Below are 19,239 nucleotides of genomic sequence, written 5' to 3'. Positions count from 1 at the left end.
ATTCTAAACGAAAAAATCATGAAAAATAAATCATACTGACGATAAATTAATTTTGGGAAAACTCAACTGGTAACTAAAATTATACAAAAACAATTTGGTAGAGAAGAATACAAAAGGAAATTGATTTTCGCGCTTCAATTTTTACTGACGCGCTCCATTTTTAACACGAAATTATTAGTAATTTTATGAACAAAATGAAACGCATCATTGAAAACTGAAGCATGAAAATCAAAATCCATAAAGAAAGGTTGCGAAAAAAATAGGAGTACTAAGAAATAAGAATATAGACAGGCCTAGAAAGGCTGTGGCCATTTCTTCTGGCAAATCAAAGCGAAGCTTACATTCGCAAGCAAAATAGTCCATACTCCATTCCACCATCTTCAGAGAGAGAGAGAGAGAGAGAGAGATGGATAAATCAAGGTTGTCGATCACCGTGGTCAACGTCCTCTGTTTGGTGGTAATTTCTAAGGCGATCGAGTCACCTCAGTACACGGCTCTCCAGAAGGAATCGGAATTCGAGATCAGACTCTACAGAGACTCCGCTTGGATGTCTGCTCCTGCCAAGCAGATCTCCTTCGAAAAAGCCACCAGAGATGGATTCCACAGGTACCCACCCTCAACTTCAATTTCTTCGATTTATTGTTTGTTTTATGTGTATTGCTTTACGCCGCTATTTGGTTGGGGGGGGTGTGTGGGGAAGTAATTTTACTTTTTATGTTGTGCGAGCATGGGAGGAAATTTTACAAAATTGGAAAAAGCTTAACTGAACCAAACCCAAGTAGTCGTTTCTATGGTTGGTCCGAGCTCTGTTATTTTCTTAAATTTTTTGGTAACCCAAGGGATTGGCCAAGTGGTCTAGGCTTGAGACTTGGGGTTTGCTCCCTCTTTAAGGTCTTGGGTTCGATTCTACTTGCCAGCAACTCCTAGTACCACCTCGCCTGTGAAATGACTGGGGGAGAGCCTTAGGAATTAGTATGAGATGCACACAAGCTGGCCTGGGACACCCTCCTCCATTACCAGGAAAGAAAATTTCGTTTGGTTTTAAGCACTCAACTGGTCAAATTTGAATCCGAGCATAGATTTGAGTATAACCTTCATTATTTACGTTGTTATAATGTTGAGAGAGAAGAAATAGCCTTCCAAATTTGAGTAAAAATTGTGTAAAACTCAATTTTGACCAAGTTTGAGTCAAGTAGTGAGGTGAGTTTAGGAGGTTTTTGTTAGATTTCTTGAAGGGTTCCAACCTAAAACCAATTGGCAATAGGTGGAGTAGCCTTTAGAATTTATTAACCAAGCTTGGGTGGCTTAGATGAGTGATGTGGGACAAGTCTAACACTCCCCCTCACGTGCAGCCCGGATGCACGTGGAGGTGACAGATCAGGAGCTGACTGACTGACTCGGGCGACAGAGATGACAGAGACTTCCCACGAGAGGTGAGACCACCCAAGACTTGGCTCTGATACCATGTTAGATTTCTTGGAGGGTTCCAACCTAAAACCAATTGGCAATAGGTGGAGTAGCCTTTAGAATTTATTAACCAAGCTTGAGTGGCTTAGATGAGTGATGTGGGACAAGTCTAACAGTTTTTACTCAGATTTTGGTTTTGAGTAGAAGTGTGAGCAAGGGCTCGAGAGATGCTCTTGGCAACCAAACAGTGGGAGCCTGGGAGGGGCTTTAGTTAACATTTCGAATATGGATTCACTTTCGGAAATGGATTGTTCTTCTTGTGTCCACTGCTAAAAAAACTAGGCTCGAGTGGGTTGTTTCAGCTTGTACACTTTGCAATTTGGAGGTCAGTGGTCAATCCTTGCCAAAAGAAGGATAGATCATTTCCTCATACTGGGGCTCCTCATTTTGTTGGTTTTTTCTGCCTTTTATGGGCTTTTTTGTTGGGGTGGTTGGTATACATGCTTATGCATTCGTGTTGGACCTTATCATGCAATCAATGGTCCACATTGATGTACTTATCATGTAACCCAATTGTTTCTATGTTTCAAATGACAAATATGTTTGTAGCTACTTAAAAGAGTTAGGTTTAGCATTCGGATTTCGGATTTTGTGCTTTGATTTTTGAAAAGAGACATACATATTGGGGCATAGCAAAATGGAAAAGAGGAGCAACGATATTGGACAGAGAGAAATGATATGTAATGCGAAATTGGAAGAGGGAATGTAGAGCTGGACATTCAGTGAGAATTGCTAAGTAGATTGTTCAATGGTGCCTGTCGTACCCCCATAATAGTAGCCTGAGTTATTTGCATGGAAATGGTGGAGCATTCATTAAGAACAGTTTATCATCCATTGAAGAATTTCAGGATCCTAATGGTCTTCAGTCTAGTCCCATTGTTCGTACCAAACTTGCGATAATAAAGACTTAAAAGCCTTATTCATGATGAGAATATCTATATGTAATTGTAATCATGCTGTATCAATCTTGCCTTGCCATTATCCAGGCATTTGAGAGCAATTTATTTCTTTAAATCCTTCTCTTTTCTTTTCTTGGGGCATTTGGGCCCCTTTGTGGGTGGGGTTGGTTACCTTAAACAAATAGCTGCAATGTTGGTAGATCTCCACTCTTCATGGTGCAAAAAGATTGTGGGAAGATTATGACGGAGAAATGGTGTCTTGCCACTAACCATCCCCGATCCTTTGAAGCATTCTGTACTTATTTTCACTCATAACTTTTGTCATTTCACTTGTTTTTGGTAAGAGATGAACATTGCCATATGTAAATATAGGTGCATGATAAACATCGGTGCTCCTCTGAGTTTCTCCCATTGAGTCAAAATGACTATGTTTTGAACTCTGTCTGAAAATTCAAAATGCATGTTCCATATGTAAATATAGGTGCATGATAAACATCCGTGCTCCACTGAGTTTCTCCCATTGAGTTAAAATGACTATGTTTTGAACTCTGTCTGAAAATTCAAAATGCATGTTCCGCATGACTGTCAGAAATCACTTGTTCCAATTCTCCATATTGATCATTTGACCTAAAAGAAAACTTCATAGATTTATAGTCACATCACGTAGAATATCTTGGTGCTCTATGGTTTTGGTCGTTGATGTATTTAGAGCGTTTACTTGCTTCTCACAGGTTGTTCCAGTTCATTGAAGGCGCAAATCTGAACTTTTCTCGGATCCCAATGACAGCGCCTGTTCTCACCAGCATTGTCCCCGGAGCGGGGCCACTCCACTCCTCGGCCTACTTCGTTCGATTATACTTGCCCGTCAAGTTCCAGTCGACCCCTCCACTTCCTCTTCCTGAACTAAACCTTAAACCCGATTCGTGGCCCAGTCGCTGCATCGCCGTCAGAACGTTCTCTGGATTTGCAAAGGACGAAAACATCGTGGCAGAGGCAGAGAAGCTTTCCGTGAGCTTGAGTAGGTCTCCATGGGCAAACTCAACTTCTACCAAAAGTGACTATGCATATTCGATAGCACAGTACAGCTCTCCTTTCAAGTTGATTGGCCGTGTGAATGAGGTTTGGGTGGAAATGGATGAATCTGCATTGGATGGCTGCAAATCGAATGGAGTGGCTACATATTGAACTCATGCTGCTTCGGAGGGGACGATTACGTAAGTATATACTTGTTTGTCAGTGTGTCGTGAAGCTGTAGAGTGTTACTATACGTGTTCTTTACTGGAACTCTATGTAAATAGCTCGGGAGTCCTGAATTTGAGCAATCCTTCACTAATCAGATGTGGTTTCCGTAGATTAATGGGAAGTTGTTTCTGTTCAGTTTGAATCGTCAACCCATTTGGCGTTGCCAAGAGGTTTTTTTTTCTTCAAATTTTTAGGGTGCACAATCTTGTGTTTTGTGTTTTTTGGTGTGAATGTGAATTGACTTGATTTAAAGTCGTGTATTTTCTGTGACACTTGTTCACTGTGGATGGATGCATGATGCATCCTTTTAATATCTTATCCCTTAACGTTCTAACTTTATTCTCATTTTTTTTGCTTTATCCTCTGTTCCATTTTTGGTGAGTCAACACTAGGTACTAAAAACAAGTGGAGACCCTAATTTTTTGACATTTTTGGGGAGCTTAAGGCTTGCGCCTCATGGGCCTTAGCCCAGAGCCCACCATGACAATAGATAATCCTTGCATATGATATGTAGCTTTTGGCCTTAAACTTTCTATTGTGAACGCCCATTAGGTTTACCAGCTGACCAGTGAACGTGATGTCTTGAATTGTTTTGTCATTGGTGTAAACAACAGACTTTATACAGGAACTTCTCCTAACACAGTTTAGTTCTCACTGTTAGGTTTATTTTGGCCATGACACCCCTGTCTGGTTTTGCAAATATTTTCTCAAGAATTTCGTTTTTCTAAATTCTCAAAGAAGTGGCCCCACATTTATCCTCATGTAGGTGACCTTAGAGCATCTCCAATCCATACAAAATAGAGGATGAATGTAACACATTGAGGGGAGATTTTGTAATTTATTCCACTTTTTCTTCACTTTTTGTACTTTTTTGGGAGAATTTTTGAGAGACCCACCGTCCTTTTTAGAGTTTGGAGGAAATTTGTACTCCAAATTTACTTTTGGTCCTCCATTTTTAGAGGACCAAATTTACTTTTGGAGGACCAAACTCTAAAAAGGACGGTGGGTCCCTCAAAGATTCTCCCAAAAAGTAGAAAAAGTGAAGAAAAAGTGGAATAAATTACAAAATCTCCCCTCAATGTGTTACATCCATCCTTTATTTTGTATGGATTGGAGATGCTCTTATAGAGGTATCTGGTTATACCCGCCAGGCAATCCAGTGAATAAGAGTCGTTACGAGCCATGCTAAACCTCTTCTCATTGCAGGTATCATTGTTACACCATGGGAATGAACATAAGAGCTTATCTCTTCAGTGATCGTTCTTTGTTACTCGCAATTAGGTTGTCTCATTAAACCTAGATCTTGGGATCTCCAGTCAACTAGGTTGTGTTTTCCTTCACAGTAATGTGAGCGTAATAGGCTTAAGTTCTATTCCCATCGATGCCAACTCAACTTGCTCTCTGTTTAAGCCTTTGGTAATATTGTCTTTTGACTTCACATAGTCAAGAGTGACAACCTCACTAGAGAGCATGTTACTTGTGTCTATGACGGACATGTCTAGACTTATCATTGTACATGTTACTCAATGCCCTTCCAATTGCAAATTGACTCTCACAAGTTCGTGAGACCAAATTTTGGGTCTCACATAAATAATCTAGATCATTCAGTAATTTTAAAATAAGTTTTTCAATTGGGAATGATGCTATAGTGTCCCCGGTCATTTTAGAGACATCGTAATTTTTGGTATAACTTTACCATTATGAGCATAATTAAAACTCATTACAAGCATAACAAAATCATAACAAGACATAACTTATTTGTTATGTCTTGGTTGGATTTGGTTATGTCTTGATTGATTTTTTGAATATTTCTTGGTTATGTCTTATTTCGGTTCTATTATACTTGTAATGGATTTTAATTATACTCATAATGGTAAAGTTATGTCAAAAAAATGATCGAAAACACCATAGCATCGTCCATCTTAAAAACTTTCATTCAGAACACACGATATGCATTTTGAATGGAAAATCGGATTTAGTGCGGCTCTAGCACGTTGGGAAAGGAAAAAAAACAAAAACAGGACTCGTCCGGAAATTCGCCCCCTTGAACGCACGAGAAATTAATGAATGACGCACGAACCACCGATGGTGGTAGCTTGGATGGCAAAAGCCTTCTTCATTCTCATTCTCAGGTAAGACACAGATTTGACTTTTGTCAGTGGCAAAGGAATGGAGGATGCTATAGCTTGAATCGAACATTTCACAGCGGGTAGAGTAGGGCTGTAAATGAATTGAGCCATTCGCGAACTATTCGAGACTTGGTTCGGTAAGAGCTCGTTCAAATTCGATTCGTCTGCTAAACGAACTGAACCTGAACCTCAACTCTAGGCTAGTTTTGTAAATGAGCCGAACCTGAGCCTAACGGTATTCGGCTCGGTTAGGTTCGCGAACCTATACTTAAATTTAATTAATAATTAAATAGGGGTCTATTTGTAAATGTAAAAAATTTTAAGGTTGTATATATAATTCAATACTTATTTTTCTCCAAAATTCTATACGATCAATGAGAGAGTTTGGGTTCGCTTGAGTTTAATGAGCTGAGCCGAATCAAACCTGAGTCTTGACGAGCTCAATTCGAGCTTAGATTTGGCTCGGCTCGATTCATTTGAGTTTAACGAGCAAAACTCGAGCCAAGATGTTCAAGTTCAAATCGAACCCGAGCCGAATCCGAACTTGCCGAATCCGAATCCTCCGCAAATAAAGCCGAATCCTCAAATCGAGCCAGACTAGTATCTTAACGAACCCAACCGAGCCGAACTTGAGCCAAGTTGTTTAGGCTCGAATCGAACCCGAGCCAAACTCATACCTTAACGAACCCGAGCCAAACTTAACAGGGTTCGGCTCGATTCGGTTCGTTTATAGCCCTAGGGTAGAGAGAGCCCCTAACGTCACGGTCAAGGGGTTGTTATGTTGGTCGTCCCTCCCACCCTTTTTGTTAATAATAAAAAAAATTATGACGCACGAGAAATTAAATAAATGATTTAATAAATAAACAACGCACGAAAAAGGAAACACAACCAAACGAAGAAGCATTCAAGCCGCTTTCTCTTCTTCCCTCTCTCCTCTGAGCTGCTGCTATAAACCCCATATTCCTCAAAATCTCCGTATTTCCTCCTTTTCTCACCCTCTTCGCTGCTTTCTCCACTGAACTACTCAACTGGGTATCTCCAAATACCCTCCAAATCAAATGGGTTCTCGTTGAAATCGACCCACGACCAGTCCTCCAGTCCGTACCCCCGGTTTGTTCTGTTCTTGTTACTATGGCTGTTAAAATGGGGCCGTTTTCTTGCGTTGCAACCTCTCTTTCTTCTCCTTTCCAGTACAGGAGAATTTCGAAGGTATTTGAATGCTGTTTCCCGAGTTGCCAGTGGAAATTAATTCCCTGTTGTGTATTCGTTGCTCTTAATTATGTGCAACAAAGGGTTTACGGATGCCTTTTATTTTTTTGAACATGTGTAATGTAGGTAATGTGTGCATCACAGATGTGTTCTATTGCTTGTTAATTCTGCATATATTAAATTGACGTAGCTGTGTCCAGTGGCCGGGGCAGGATTTGTACTAGCCACCCGAATCACATGTATTTCTACATTAGTAACAAACAAATATGATCCATAATATATATTGCTGCTAGCTACTTCTAAGGAGACGAGATTGTGTATATATATGTAACTACCATTTAATATTGTACCTACAACCAAAAAATGGTTTATAACTTGAAATCTTAGGAGGTGTTTTCAGTTTTCACACATGTAAAGGAACTTTATGAACTTTTTTTTTTTCACTCGAGACTTGCAGGGGCTGATTCTAAAGAACTTTCCAAATTAACCTCAAAAACTAGTATAATTTGTGGGAGTGTTGTGCAGGGGCCCCGGGCACCCCCTTGTGTCTGCCCCTGGCTATGTTTTGTCTGGCAGACTTATAAGTCTGCACATATTTTATTGCTATAGCTGCGCTAGTGTTTTCTTTTTTTTAAGGGCGATCTATGGCTTCTCATTGACGTATCCTTGTATATTTGATTGCCACCCACATATCCTATGTTATTACTGGGAAGCCGAGGCCTGGATACCTAAATGAGAGTGAGAAATGAAATATTGGACAATAGGTCCCCGTCTTGTACCATTTGGGAGTCATACACTCTAGCCCATTGGGACAACCCAATTTGTTTAATACTCCTGTGTGCACTTTAGGAGGTTTACTGGATTTGATGTACAGGGATACGTACAGATTATTTCTGATGAGGAACTAAGGTAATTCGTATATCATACGACGAGAGTACTATATTGGCTTTTTATCGTGCTTGTGTTGATATAGCTGTAGTTGAGTACATAAATTTGTGGTGTTGCCTATTGTGCAACGTGTGACTTCACTTTGATGGAGGTATAATGGTTATTTTTGTTGATTTTTATTGAATGTTAATGGTTTAAATGAAGGGATGAATACTCTTCAAGTCAAGTGCCTTTGGCACCCTCAATAATTCTTAGGAAGCCATGTATTTGCCTTGGAATTTGCAGCTGAAGCTATTCATGGTGTAGTTTGTGTTAACCAGGTTGCGTGCTTTGTTATCTAAGCTCTAAATGACTATATATATCATCCCTACTTTTTAGTCTTTGAAAGTTGAGACATATTAGTTCCTCTTACTGGTTGCTAGGTATTTGGATCTGGAGCCGTTATAAAAAAAGGTATTTTGATCTGGACATTGGAGTCACGTGCGTGTGGGAAGAGGAGAGTGTAAATAAACTAACAACTGCAAGATGCAGAGGAAAGGACATTACTGCTCCTGTATTTACTCCTCTGGAATCTGTACTCTTTGGAGTTCAGACATTTAAATAGACAAGAGTTTCTATGCTTCCCAAAATGTTGCAGATTCCTGTTGAAGAGGTTATTTTTTAGATGATATAGTTAATTACTGCCACAAAAGTCAATTAGGAAAGGGGAAGATAGCTCTATACATTAGTTTAGTTGATGTAGGAGCTCTGATCAGGGTCCATCAGCCTGCATGACAGTCCCCACTTTAGCTGAGGGTGACGAAGTATCTGCCATCATCCTAATTTTGACATTTAAATAATCTCATATTACAGTTTTAGTTCAGCTGTTAGTTATTCTTTTGTCACTCATGTGCATGTAATTGTATGAATCAGTCTTCTATTGTATGTCTTGTTGGATTATAATCACCATTTTTTTTGAATGTCTTGTTTTTACTTCTCTTGGCACTGTCACTCTATGTGATATATGTATCTGTATGCGCTCTTATAAAGATCTATGATGCATCTTACTTTTGTTAAGCAATAAATCCCACAATCAGAATGGGTGATCACTTAATAAGATGTGAGGACTTCTCCACCTAATAGCTTAAACTTAGGGGTTGAATCCAAGGTTTCTACATGGTATCAAGGCAGGGCTCATTCTACCTCTTATTTTTAAAATTAGAGACAATCTACACCCCACAATCACAGAGTCAACTAAAAGGGTGATAGGCCTCAAAAGAGGCTACACGTGACAGATCTCAAACAGTGTTGCATTTGAGGTGAATGTTAAGGTGTACAATCCCACATTGCTTGGGTATCCAAAGTTTCTATAACTACCTTACTTTACATTAACTTAAGCTTAATCTGCAGATCAGTATAGCAGGAGGATTGCTTCGCAGGGAACAGTTTGGTGCAGAGCAGCTAAGAAATCCTAAAGGTAGCATTTGTGACTTGCTTAATTTCTCAACAATCCTATTCTATGGTGCAACTTGGCCCTACCTTTGCTTGCCAGAGATCGGGGCATCTTAAGGACAATAAGATTTTGATGTTTTCTTTGGATACTAAATTGTCTGATTCTTACGAATTACCTTGATCCAGAACCTTTTGGCTGCAGTTGACTATAACTACTACTCACTCTCGAATCTGGTTTATATGTTTGAACATGAAGGATCCTATTTGACCTTTGATTGCATTTTTTTTGGGTCGTCGTTCTGGAATATACTGCATTATCTAAATTACTTACTTTTTTCCCTGTTTTTTAAAGCCAACTGATTACTACTACATTTTTCATGAGGGAAAACTCCTACCCACCTACCCTGTCTCCCAGTTCAAGGCCCATAAATGTGATCCCACGTTCAACTCCTCACCCACTGGGCGACTCATGTGGGTTAACTAGTTACTCCTACTTTAAATAAGTAGGTCTGTTTTACTTTTTCAAGTTTTCTTCACCGTATGCTTTTCTTCTGTCATTGCAAGTAGTGAAGATCGGCCAGTTCAAACATGGAATACTGAAGGTAAACGACAGGGTTTCTAAGAGGCGATGTATTGACTTTTCTACCTCTGAAGAATGGTTTCCATCCTCGGAGCTTGATCCAGATGTCTATGACCAGGAAAATGATGATTCTGTTGCTGAAAGTATATCTGAATATATGTCTTCCGATGTGAGTTCACCGGTTCGTTATGGGACAGCTGGAGGAAGGCCAGGTTTGCTAACATTTTATAGCCGGCCTAATCAAAGAGAAGAGGAAGTTCATATATCCAGCCCTAGGAGGAATCAGAATGGCCTGCTATGGTTTGTTGGTCCAACTGTCCTTGTTGCCTCTTTTGTTTTCCCCTCGCTTTATTTGCGGAGGATTCTGTCTGCTGTATTTGAGGATTCTCTGCTAACAGGTGGGCGCACTTAACCTTGCTGTTGTCAAGTCTTTGTTCTGAGAAAAGAAAAACTGCCTCTTTTACCTTTCCCTGTCTGATAAGCAAAAAAGAAAATAAAATTGCTCAGATCTTGGTGTTGGTTATATTTTGTTATTTTGGTTTATTCTCCTTATCTGGTGATTCGGTATGCATCTTATTATGTCTTATGATAAACGAAGCTCTCAGGGTCAGGGCCAGGGCCAGTTACTGTTTAGACCACCTATTTAATTTTTTTATAACTACAACTGTACAAGGCATATTGAGATCTTTTAACCAAACCAATTGGGGTCGGCACATATTGGGATCTTCTAGTTTAACTAAATAAGCGAAACACAGATTTTTTGTGAAAATGGATTATGGAAGAAGTAATTCACCAATGGTGTTGCTGCAAAATAATACTCCCTCCGTCCCTTTTTAAGTGTCCTGCTTCGTAACTCCAACTTATTAAAAAGACATCATCATTACACCTTTCACATCAACTTTTTCCTTCACTTTCCCTACTTACCCATCATCATTACACTTTTACTCACTAACTTTTCAAAATAAAATCTACTTTTAGGGACAAAATAGACAATACACCAACTTTTACCCCCCTAACTTTACAAAATGGACACTTATTAAGGGACAGCCCAAAATGAAATACTGGACACAAAAAAAGGGACGGAGGGAGTATTATTTTCCACATTAACTTGTGTTGTGGTGAAATGGTTTGAGGTGTTTAGGACTTGGCATAATGCCCTTGTTTCTTGCATAAAAGGTGGAAAGCAAAAGTTGCCAGAGATAATCCATTGTGTTGGATTATTCCAAGTGAGGACAAGAAAAAGATAAGTTACATTAAGACATATGCCCATACAAGACAGATACACACCCCGTTTCAAGAGAGAGGATCTTTTGATTTGCTTATTTATTAATTCATATCTCTCAATAATCCTCTATTATTTATCTGCAGATTTTCTTATCTTGTTCTTTACGGAGGCTCTTTTTTACTGTGGGGTTGCGGCATTTCTTCTGCTAGTTGACCATTTACGAAGGCCTGTTGTGCCGGTTTCCGCTACATATAACAGAAACCTGAACCCTCAGTTGGGGCACCAAATCTCTTCTGTTGCGGTTTTAGTACTTAGTATCATAGTTCCAATGGTTACAATGGGCTTTGTGTGGCCTTGGACTGGTCCTGCTGCTTCGGCTACTCTTGCCCCATACCTTGTTGGTATAGTTGTGCAGTTTGCATTTGAGCAGTATGCAAGATATATAAAGTCACCTTCATGGCCAGTCATTCCCATTATTTTTAAAGTAAGTACTGTTATATAACTCAGTTCAGCTGCTAGGGCAAAATCTCTGACTAAATGCAGAATGGACACACATAAATGAATTTAAAATTTTGTAACGTTGTTGGAGCTGCTTTAATGTTTTTATCAGCTAAAGTTATGTCACAGGTAGTCAGAGTTTACCCTCTACATTTTATGCTACATATCTGTTATTATATTCTATGTTACATGGACTCGTGTGCGAGTTTTGAGTGCGACTGCATGTTCAGGCGACAGGCCCAGTGTTCTAAAACAAGGAATTAATCGGCGATTAACCGCCGATTAATTGATGGCGGAGCCTATCCGATTTGGTCCGACTAACGTTTAATCACCGAGTACTAATTAATATGCGCCGATTAATCGCTCGAAGGTGGCTGACCGCCCGACTAGTACCGAGTGACTTTTAGAACATCCGCCTTCCTAAACTGAAATCTTGGGATGTTGGAACATGTGTCCATAGCTAGGTAGAGTATGGTGTTAATTATTTAAATATGCCCGGGAAATAATGGGATTAGGAAAGATTATGGAATTTCTGTTTCTCATCCATGTGAAAAGTTATCAATATTTTGTTTTTGTGAGTAATTCGAACTTGCTTTTCTTCCAATATAATAAAAAGTAAAAATTAGAGGATCCAAGTTTCGAAATAAGATGCAGGTGTCGGATACATTTCCGGTACACTCACCCAGTCTTCAAGTGTCCAACACGGTATTACTACATATTAACCAATTTTGAGAAGAGTCCATGTAACGTGGGTTATTTGTAAGATTCTTTTACCATTACTGAGCATCATGGATAGATATAATCTCCCAACATTTACGAAGTTTCAAATTGCAATTTTCTCTTGATAAGTTTTCAGTGAATGCACCACGGTTTACTTGTGTTCTTCATTGACACGCCACCTAAAAAATTTGTTTCACTTGTGTTCATCTGTCCCTCCCTTGTACACATGACAGAATGGTTATTTAACCCAATTTTGTTTTAGCAAAGACTTTCATTGCACTATATGATTCAAATTTGTAGATGCTTAACCTGAGATGATGAGGGTTCATAAATTGGCTAAAGATCCGACTTTTTGATACTTCACAGGTTTATAGATTGCACCAACTGAACAGAGCAGCACAACTTGTGACAGCTCTGTCATTCACAGTGAGAGGAGCTGAGATGACACCGCACAACTTGGCAATAAACAGTTCATTGGGCACCCTTCTTAATGTCCTTCAATTCCTTGGGGTGATTTGCATATGGTCACTCTCAAGCTTCCTCATGAGGTTTTTCCCTTCTGCGACAATACTTGAGCAATGAGGCACGGATTTTGATACAGCATTGTTCACATTCTCATCTCACCTCTTAGAGATCACCATGCCTGATCACTTCTATCCCCGTTTGATACCTTTTTGGTTTGCCTGGTTTTCTCTGCTGGGGCCAAAATTGTGGCGGTCTTGGTATCTAAGATTAATAGAGGGGAAAAAAAGAATTCATGAAGCTTATGTCTTCTATCGTTTCCCTTTATTTTTCGCTTCCCCTTTGAAAATCCCTGTGCAAATGCAAGATTCAAACCCAACTGCTAGTGTACAAAGCATTGACATATCATGAATGTGTTCCAAGGTCTGGAAAGATTGTGCGAATGAAAATACACACGTCATAAGCTGTGGATGTTGAATCCATATGCCATGTTGCTAGTTCTCTTCTTTTTGCCAGGACCAAATCTCTAATTCTCCGGTTCAAATGTGGAATCACAGTTTGCCAGTTTAATTGTCTATTATGATTGTTTTCTGCGTTCAACTGTTCTCACAGGACATGCTTCCACCCTGTTTTAGATTAAATTGCTATGGATGATTTTATATGTTTTTCTTGGCTCAGCCATGTTGGGGTTAAATTCCTTGTACACCATACTCTACATCAAAGGATTTATTTTGACGTGAATCTTCTGTCTTCTTATAATTCGTCGCCTTTTTCTCTGTTCATAAATGATGTCTTTTTATGCTTGGCTTCTTCCATGTTGTAATCTGATAGCAAGTAATGCGTAGTCATGAAGGGCTTCTTCCCCTTGCTGCATCGAGTAATCGAGGTCAAAGAAGCCTTAATCCTACCCCGTTTTAGCAGGAGAAGATTGTTTTCTGCCGATTTACATCTCATGCTTGCTTCTTCGTGAAGGCACGTTGGAAGTAATTCTTCTGCGCTTGACGAATCTACTAAAGTGCATGTTCTGAAATCTAGCCGAGAGTGCAACATTATGCAAAGGCCCAAAGGTAAGAAAAGGCGCGGCTCTTTCAATATTAATCACAACGGTGTAGTCAAAACTAGGTTTAAAATGTATGCATTCACTCCTTCAGCCTTACACTTCAGTTGATCATATTACCTTCACTCCATTTCTCTCGATCACCAGAATCGAAAAAAAAAGGTGTACGCCTTGCCTTGCATCTCTCGCTTAGGCCCCGACACAACTTTGCACCTCTCACCTTTAACAAAACACACTCTATGAAATATGAATCATTGCAAAACACGCTCTATGAATTACTCTTTTGTTGCTCTCTTACCAAATCAAAGGTGACTCAACATGTCTCATTTGTAAAATTTATTGCTGCGTTACTGGTTAGGAGAACTGTGAGAATGTCGTGTAGTTCTCCGCAAGGAATGAATATTGCTCGTGTGCTCCTGGAGCATCGTCACGTGGTGCTTCAGGAGCCTTCTCCACGACTTATTAGGGTGGGAGTCACATACCTGGTGGTGAAGCTCACACTAATGTGTGGTGGAGAAGACTCTAGAGCACCTCATGGCAATGCTCTTGAATATTAAGGGAAGAGTTTTTTTTAACTGAATATTCAGGAATTTTGCATGCAACATTTAGATTAAGTTTCATTTATACATTAAAATCGGCATTTGGCTACCTTAGGCTCTGTTTGGAAATTAAAGAAAAGAAAAGAGAAGAAAATGGGCGGAAAATGGAAGAAAAAATTTACTATTTTCTAAACTTGAAATTTTTATTTTATCCTCTCTTTCTCTTCCAACCAAACAAATAGGAAGGAATTTTTTATTTTTATTTTCCTTAGGTTTCAAAAAAAGCCTAAAGTTAAAATCCTAAGTGCAGTGACTATTACTATGCTAATTCTTGGTTTCACAAATTCAGAAGTCTTTTGTTTGAAGCGTAGCATCTATTTTTAGATTGGGTTTGTCAATACAAGGTTTGACCAATTTTAATTTGCAAGTGTTAATAAACGATGAAATTGATCTTTCATTGTTTATTAACGGTCAATGATCGACGCAAATAATTAGTTGATGCCCGGCTGATTCCAATCAGCACCCTTGTGAACTCTCGCTCCAAGTTAGGGTTGGCAACGGGGCTTGGTGGGAGTGGACATTACTATCCCGTCCCCGATTCACCCATCCCTATCCATCCCAATTCCAGTCCTGACCCAATCTCCGCCGGAGATTTCTTTTTACTCTCCATCTCCATTCCAAATGGAAAACAAGAAAAATTATTTAATGTCTTTGAGGCACTGCGTGGTGATGTCTCAACCATAAATTTGTGTGGTCTCCGGTACAAAATGTGTGTGGAGTCCAGACAAACGTGATGTGATAGAAAAGAGTTTGGGGCACTATCACCGCCATGTGATGACCAGCAATATTGAATAATTGCTCGAAAAAACCCAACGAGATCCCGCAGGAAATGAGGATCCAAACGTTTTAAAAAAGTTTGGAACACCGCTACGCAGTGACCAAAGACATTGAAGGATTACTTGGGAAACGGGATCCCGCGGGGATTGGGGGATCCAAACGTTTAAAAAAAGTAAGCTGTGTAGTAGAGTACGTGAATGCAACTTCAACCTCATCTTGTGTCGATAACCTGTTTGACGAAAAGCCCAACTGATCTTCCACTCGATTTCATCCCTACACTGTATTCGTCTCTCGAAAGGGGGTAAGAATCTAGCCATGGAAATCGGCCACTGCTACCTAGACGGCAACCCCGACGCCGTGGAGTTCTGTCCCCATGACTCGTTCCGCCGCGTCCTCGCCGCCTCGACGTACACGCTACAAGAGGGTGATCGTCCGAATCGATCCGGAAGCATATCGCTCTTCAACGTAGACGCCGAAGCTCCACGCCTCCAGCTGTTCCATCGTGTGGAAACGGCGGGCATTTTTGATATCAAGTGGAGTCCTGGCGGAACCGGTGCTGCCCCCTTGCTCGCTCAAGCCGATGCCGATGGGTACTTGAGGGTTCATCGCCTCGATTGCTGTTCGGATGGGTTGGAAGATAGAGGTATGTTTGTTTGCCATTCTTTTATTGGTGTATAGTTTGAGTAACTATCAGGAATAAAGTTTCATGCAACAATCATTTGTAATGCCCTTTCACATGACGTTGCCCTCTTGTTTGTTTGGGCCCTGCACTGATTCATTTGTGTGTGTTTTTTTTTTAAAATCTATACTCATTCCCTTGTTTATTCAAACTCTATTTTAGTAAGTCCTAGGAGAGTGCGCATGTGTGAGCGAAAGTGTGAGATGGAGCAAAAGAGCATCCTTTGGAAACAATCCCATATACCAAAATTTGTGAGAGCGTGGGTTGAGAGCAGGAGCCTAGAGTAAAACCCTGTTAAAATCCATTCGACTTGACTCCTCTTCACTTCACTCTTTGATTCAAACCGGTCCGAAAATAAATTAAGCTATGCTAGGAACACAACTTTTTGATTTTATAGTCAAATGAAAAGGAGAAGAACAATGCTTTTGGTTAGGGTAACTAATGAACAATGAAAAACGTTAAATGTGATCACGATGTATTATTGCTGATGGATTGATGTCACTTGGTAATTTCGTATGTTCAACTTCAATCAACATTTCTTTATTTAAGAAGTTTTTATTTGGTTGCAGATGAAATATAATGATGTGCATTGTTAGGAATGGATCCTATCAGTATCTAGAATAGGTATACGAACAGAAGATAAAGAAAGCAAACGGTATAATCACGCAAGAAAACTTGGTTTAAGTGGTTCACCTTACATCCACTGGCCACGATAGCTGCATCTCTTTTCACTATGATGGAAAGGGGAAAAAATTATAGAGTAGTCGAATAACTAAATAGGCAGAGCCACAGAGTAATAGGTACGTGGAGAAAACTAAAAGCACCCTTTTGCAGTTCAACTCAGAAGCTAATCCTGCGAATCCCCACCTAATGATCAAGAGATCCTAAGAAAGAGGTGCACCATGACTAGTGTTACTTTGTGCCATTATGAGGAAGTTCTGTTTGCTTTTTTCATTGTCTTGCTGATAAGGTAGCCTAAGGATTTGTAGTCATTAATTGGATCGACTCTTAAGTCCTGATATATATGCATACAATTGTGTTTCGCTAATGGAAAATTTTCGGTTGTTAGACAAGAAGTTGGCTTTAGCAATCTGTCAGGTGACAAAGGTGTCAGATATGAACTAAAAGTGCAAGCTCACCATGAATTTAACATGGACTATGGAAATAACAATACTTAATCTATTCTTTTCTTTTTCCTAGAATAGAAACCCCCCTCCTCTTGGTTGTTTTCCAAGTGACATTTAACTTGTGATTAATAGTTGTCCCTCAAATATAAATTTCTGGCTCCACCACTGCCTGAAACACTAGGGATTATAAGGACGACCACAGGGAGGGGCGGTTGGAGGAGGGAATAGCTGTTGTATTAAGCCAAGTTTTATTTGTTTAAGACAATAAATGAGCTATGACTTGCAATTTAAACAATTTTCGTTTTTGTGCTGTCTTTAGTTTCTTTTTGCCTGCCCTATGCAAGTATTGGAATTCACTTCTCTAAAACCTGCAGAACAATTGGATACTCTGCCTGATGAGGGGAATTTTCTGAAAGAGGTCAGTGGTGAACAGGTGAGTTCCTCAATGTGCCTATGCTTGGACTGGAATCCCTCAGCTACGTCCATCTCTGTGGGCCTTTCAGATGGTTCACTATCAATAATCTCGCTTATGGAGTCCAAACTAGATATCCAACAAGAATGGAAAGCACATGAATTTGAACTTTGGGCTGCATCTTTTGATATACACCAACCACAACTAGTATACTCTGGCTCGGATGACTGCAAATTCAGCTGTTGGGATTTGCGGGACTGTCCGTCAAATTTGGTATTCCAGAATTCCAAGATCCATAAGATGGGTGTATGTTGCATTACAAAGAGTCCTAGTGACCCTCATACGTTATTCACCGGCAGTTACGACGAGTACCTAAGAGTATGGGATGTGAGATCAATATCTAAGCCCGTAAATGAAACATCAATTTGTTTAGGCGGAGGAGTTTGGAGAATTAAGCACCACCCCTTTATTCCAGGCTTGTTATTGGCTGCTTGTATGCACAATGGCTTTGCAGTTGTCAAGATTGAAGGAGAAAAAGCAGAGGTTATTGAAACTTATAATAAGCATGGATCACTTGCATATGGAGCAGATTGGCAGAGAGGCCAGGTTTGTCTAGAAGGCAAAAGGAAGAGTGGTGTGATAGCTACTTGTTCATTTTATGACCGTCTTCTTCGAGTATGGATGCTGGGAAGTGGTTTAGCTATCTAAATTGGTGTAGTGTTGAATCTTCCTATTCGGTGACCATATGGGGCTCTCTGTGTTGCGTTACTTCAAGCCAAGAAGAGGCAATGGCGGATTCCGGGGAAGGTCTTTGTTGTTTCTATTTTTCATTCATGCTGTAAATTAGCTACTGATGCAGGGAAGCGTGTAAGCTTGGAATGCCTAAAGTGGTACTCCTCCTCTTTGGCTACTGCATCAGCTACTATATACATTCCTAGGGACAAAAGAAAAGTTGTCCAAGATTCCGTGCTTAAGTTGTATGTGTTGTTAAATGCTGAAGCTATTGTTAGTGATACATTGTTACTGGGAATGAATGCATGTTTTAGTGCGTTTTGTCTTAAATACTATAACTTAAGGTATGTTACATTACGCAAGACAATGTAAGACTTTTGTTAGTAGATCCTTTAGAGTGGCTTGTAGGTCAAGGTTCAGTTTTGTTTCCTTTTTGGGTCAATGAAACATATCAACATATAGTTTGGGAGCATACAACATGGAAGCTATTGTGTAAAAAATAGGTCTGAAAAGCCTCATAAGTACGGAGTTCAGTCCCCCGATCTGAGCTCCGTTGCACTTAGGACCGTAAGCTCCTAAGTGCGGAGCTAGACTTGCATCACATAGGCTCCAAAAAAAAAAAAAAAGCTAACAAAAGATTGATTGTTAGGTCCTAAAGATGACGGTTGTTTTTGCATCTTCATATTCATATGGTTCATTGTCAATTTTCAATTTTATTTCGCACATGTAATAGGTCAAGAAGAAACGGAAGAAAAAACTGCATGGGAAACGGTTTAGCCTTGTTTGGGCCCTGTTCAGGTAACAGGTTTGTAGGGTTTGGTTCTGTTCCTTCAGGAGTTTTGAGTAAGATACTTCCAAACGAGGCTTAATCATTTTACTAGCGCTTCTATGATCCATTTGTCAGTGTCAATTTTAACAGCAACTTGGTTATTGTCCTCGAATGAGCTTTGAGCTATGAAGACAAACCAGAGGCTGTCAACCTTATATCAGTTTGCAGGATTCCTCTTTTCACTAAGATTTTTTCTTGCATTTTGTCCTCTCTCACACAAGTCTTACTAAGATTTTCTCAGAGAGAGAAAGACAGAGGCCATTGGGAAAGGGATAAT

At 39.8% G+C, this 19,239-nt stretch overlaps 3 protein-coding genes across 4 annotated transcripts; all 3 read left to right on the top strand.

Annotated features, from left to right (window-relative positions):
• The first annotated feature begins 272 nt into the window (after window positions 1-272).
• On the top strand, window positions 273-3,945 carry LOC131310839 (uncharacterized). Its single transcript, XM_058338070.1, has 2 exons — window positions 273-606; window positions 3,098-3,945. Exons 1-2 carry the CDS (start codon window positions 407-409, stop codon window positions 3,549-3,551), a joined length of 654 nt encoding a protein of 217 aa, XP_058194053.1. The 5' UTR covers window positions 273-406; the 3' UTR covers window positions 3,552-3,945.
• Window positions 3,946-6,604: 2,659 nt separating this feature from the next.
• LOC131311329 (uncharacterized) lies at window positions 6,605-13,491 on the top strand. Of its 2 annotated transcripts, none has more exons than XM_058338737.1 (5): window positions 6,605-6,946; window positions 9,224-9,290; window positions 9,833-10,243; window positions 11,214-11,554; window positions 12,655-13,491. In XM_058338737.1, exons 1-5 carry the CDS (start codon window positions 6,869-6,871, stop codon window positions 12,868-12,870), a joined length of 1,113 nt encoding a protein of 370 aa, XP_058194720.1. In that variant the 5' UTR covers window positions 6,605-6,868; the 3' UTR covers window positions 12,871-13,491. The 2 variants fall into 2 exon arrangements, with proteins under 2 accessions (XP_058194720.1, XP_058194719.1); XM_058338736.1 differs by having other exon boundaries at window positions 9,830-10,243.
• Window positions 13,492-14,828: 1,337 nt separating this feature from the next.
• On the top strand, window positions 14,829-18,458 carry LOC131311657 (uncharacterized). Its single transcript, XM_058339184.1, has 2 exons — window positions 14,829-15,826; window positions 17,364-18,458. The coding sequence occupies exons 1-2, from the start codon at window positions 15,499-15,501 to the stop codon at window positions 18,107-18,109; spliced, it is 1,074 nt and encodes a 357-aa protein (XP_058195167.1). The 5' UTR covers window positions 14,829-15,498; the 3' UTR covers window positions 18,110-18,458.
• The last annotated feature ends 781 nt before the right edge of the window (window positions 18,459-19,239 follow it).

Source organism: Rhododendron vialii, chromosome 12a, assembly GCF_030253575.1.
Source record: "Rhododendron vialii isolate Sample 1 chromosome 12a, ASM3025357v1".
In the NCBI taxonomy this organism is placed as follows: Eukaryota; Viridiplantae; Streptophyta; class Magnoliopsida; order Ericales; family Ericaceae; genus Rhododendron; species Rhododendron vialii.
The sequence above is the reverse complement of the archived record's forward strand: the minus strand, read 5'-3'. Positions and strand labels throughout refer to the sequence as shown.

Coding starts and splice junctions, on each gene's coding strand:
- LOC131311657 (XM_058339184.1), top strand. CDS start 15,499: ATGGAAATCGGCCACTGCTACCTAGACGGCAACCCCGACGCCGTGGAG. Junction 15,827..17,363: donor GGATGGGTTGGAAGATAGAG/GTATGTTTGTTT, acceptor TAAAACCTGCAG/AACAATTGGATACTCTGCCT.
- LOC131310839 (XM_058338070.1), top strand. CDS start 407: ATGGATAAATCAAGGTTGTCGATCACCGTGGTCAACGTCCTCTGTTTG. Junction 607..3,097: donor ACCAGAGATGGATTCCACAG/GTACCCACCCTC, acceptor TGCTTCTCACAG/GTTGTTCCAGTTCATTGAAG.
- LOC131311329 (XM_058338736.1), top strand. CDS start 6,869: ATGGCTGTTAAAATGGGGCCGTTTTCTTGCGTTGCAACCTCTCTTTCT. Junction 6,947..9,223: donor AGTACAGGAGAATTTCGAAG/GTATTTGAATGC, acceptor CTTAATCTGCAG/ATCAGTATAGCAGGAGGATT. Junction 11,555..12,654: donor TCATTCCCATTATTTTTAAA/GTAAGTACTGTT, acceptor GATACTTCACAG/GTTTATAGATTGCACCAACT.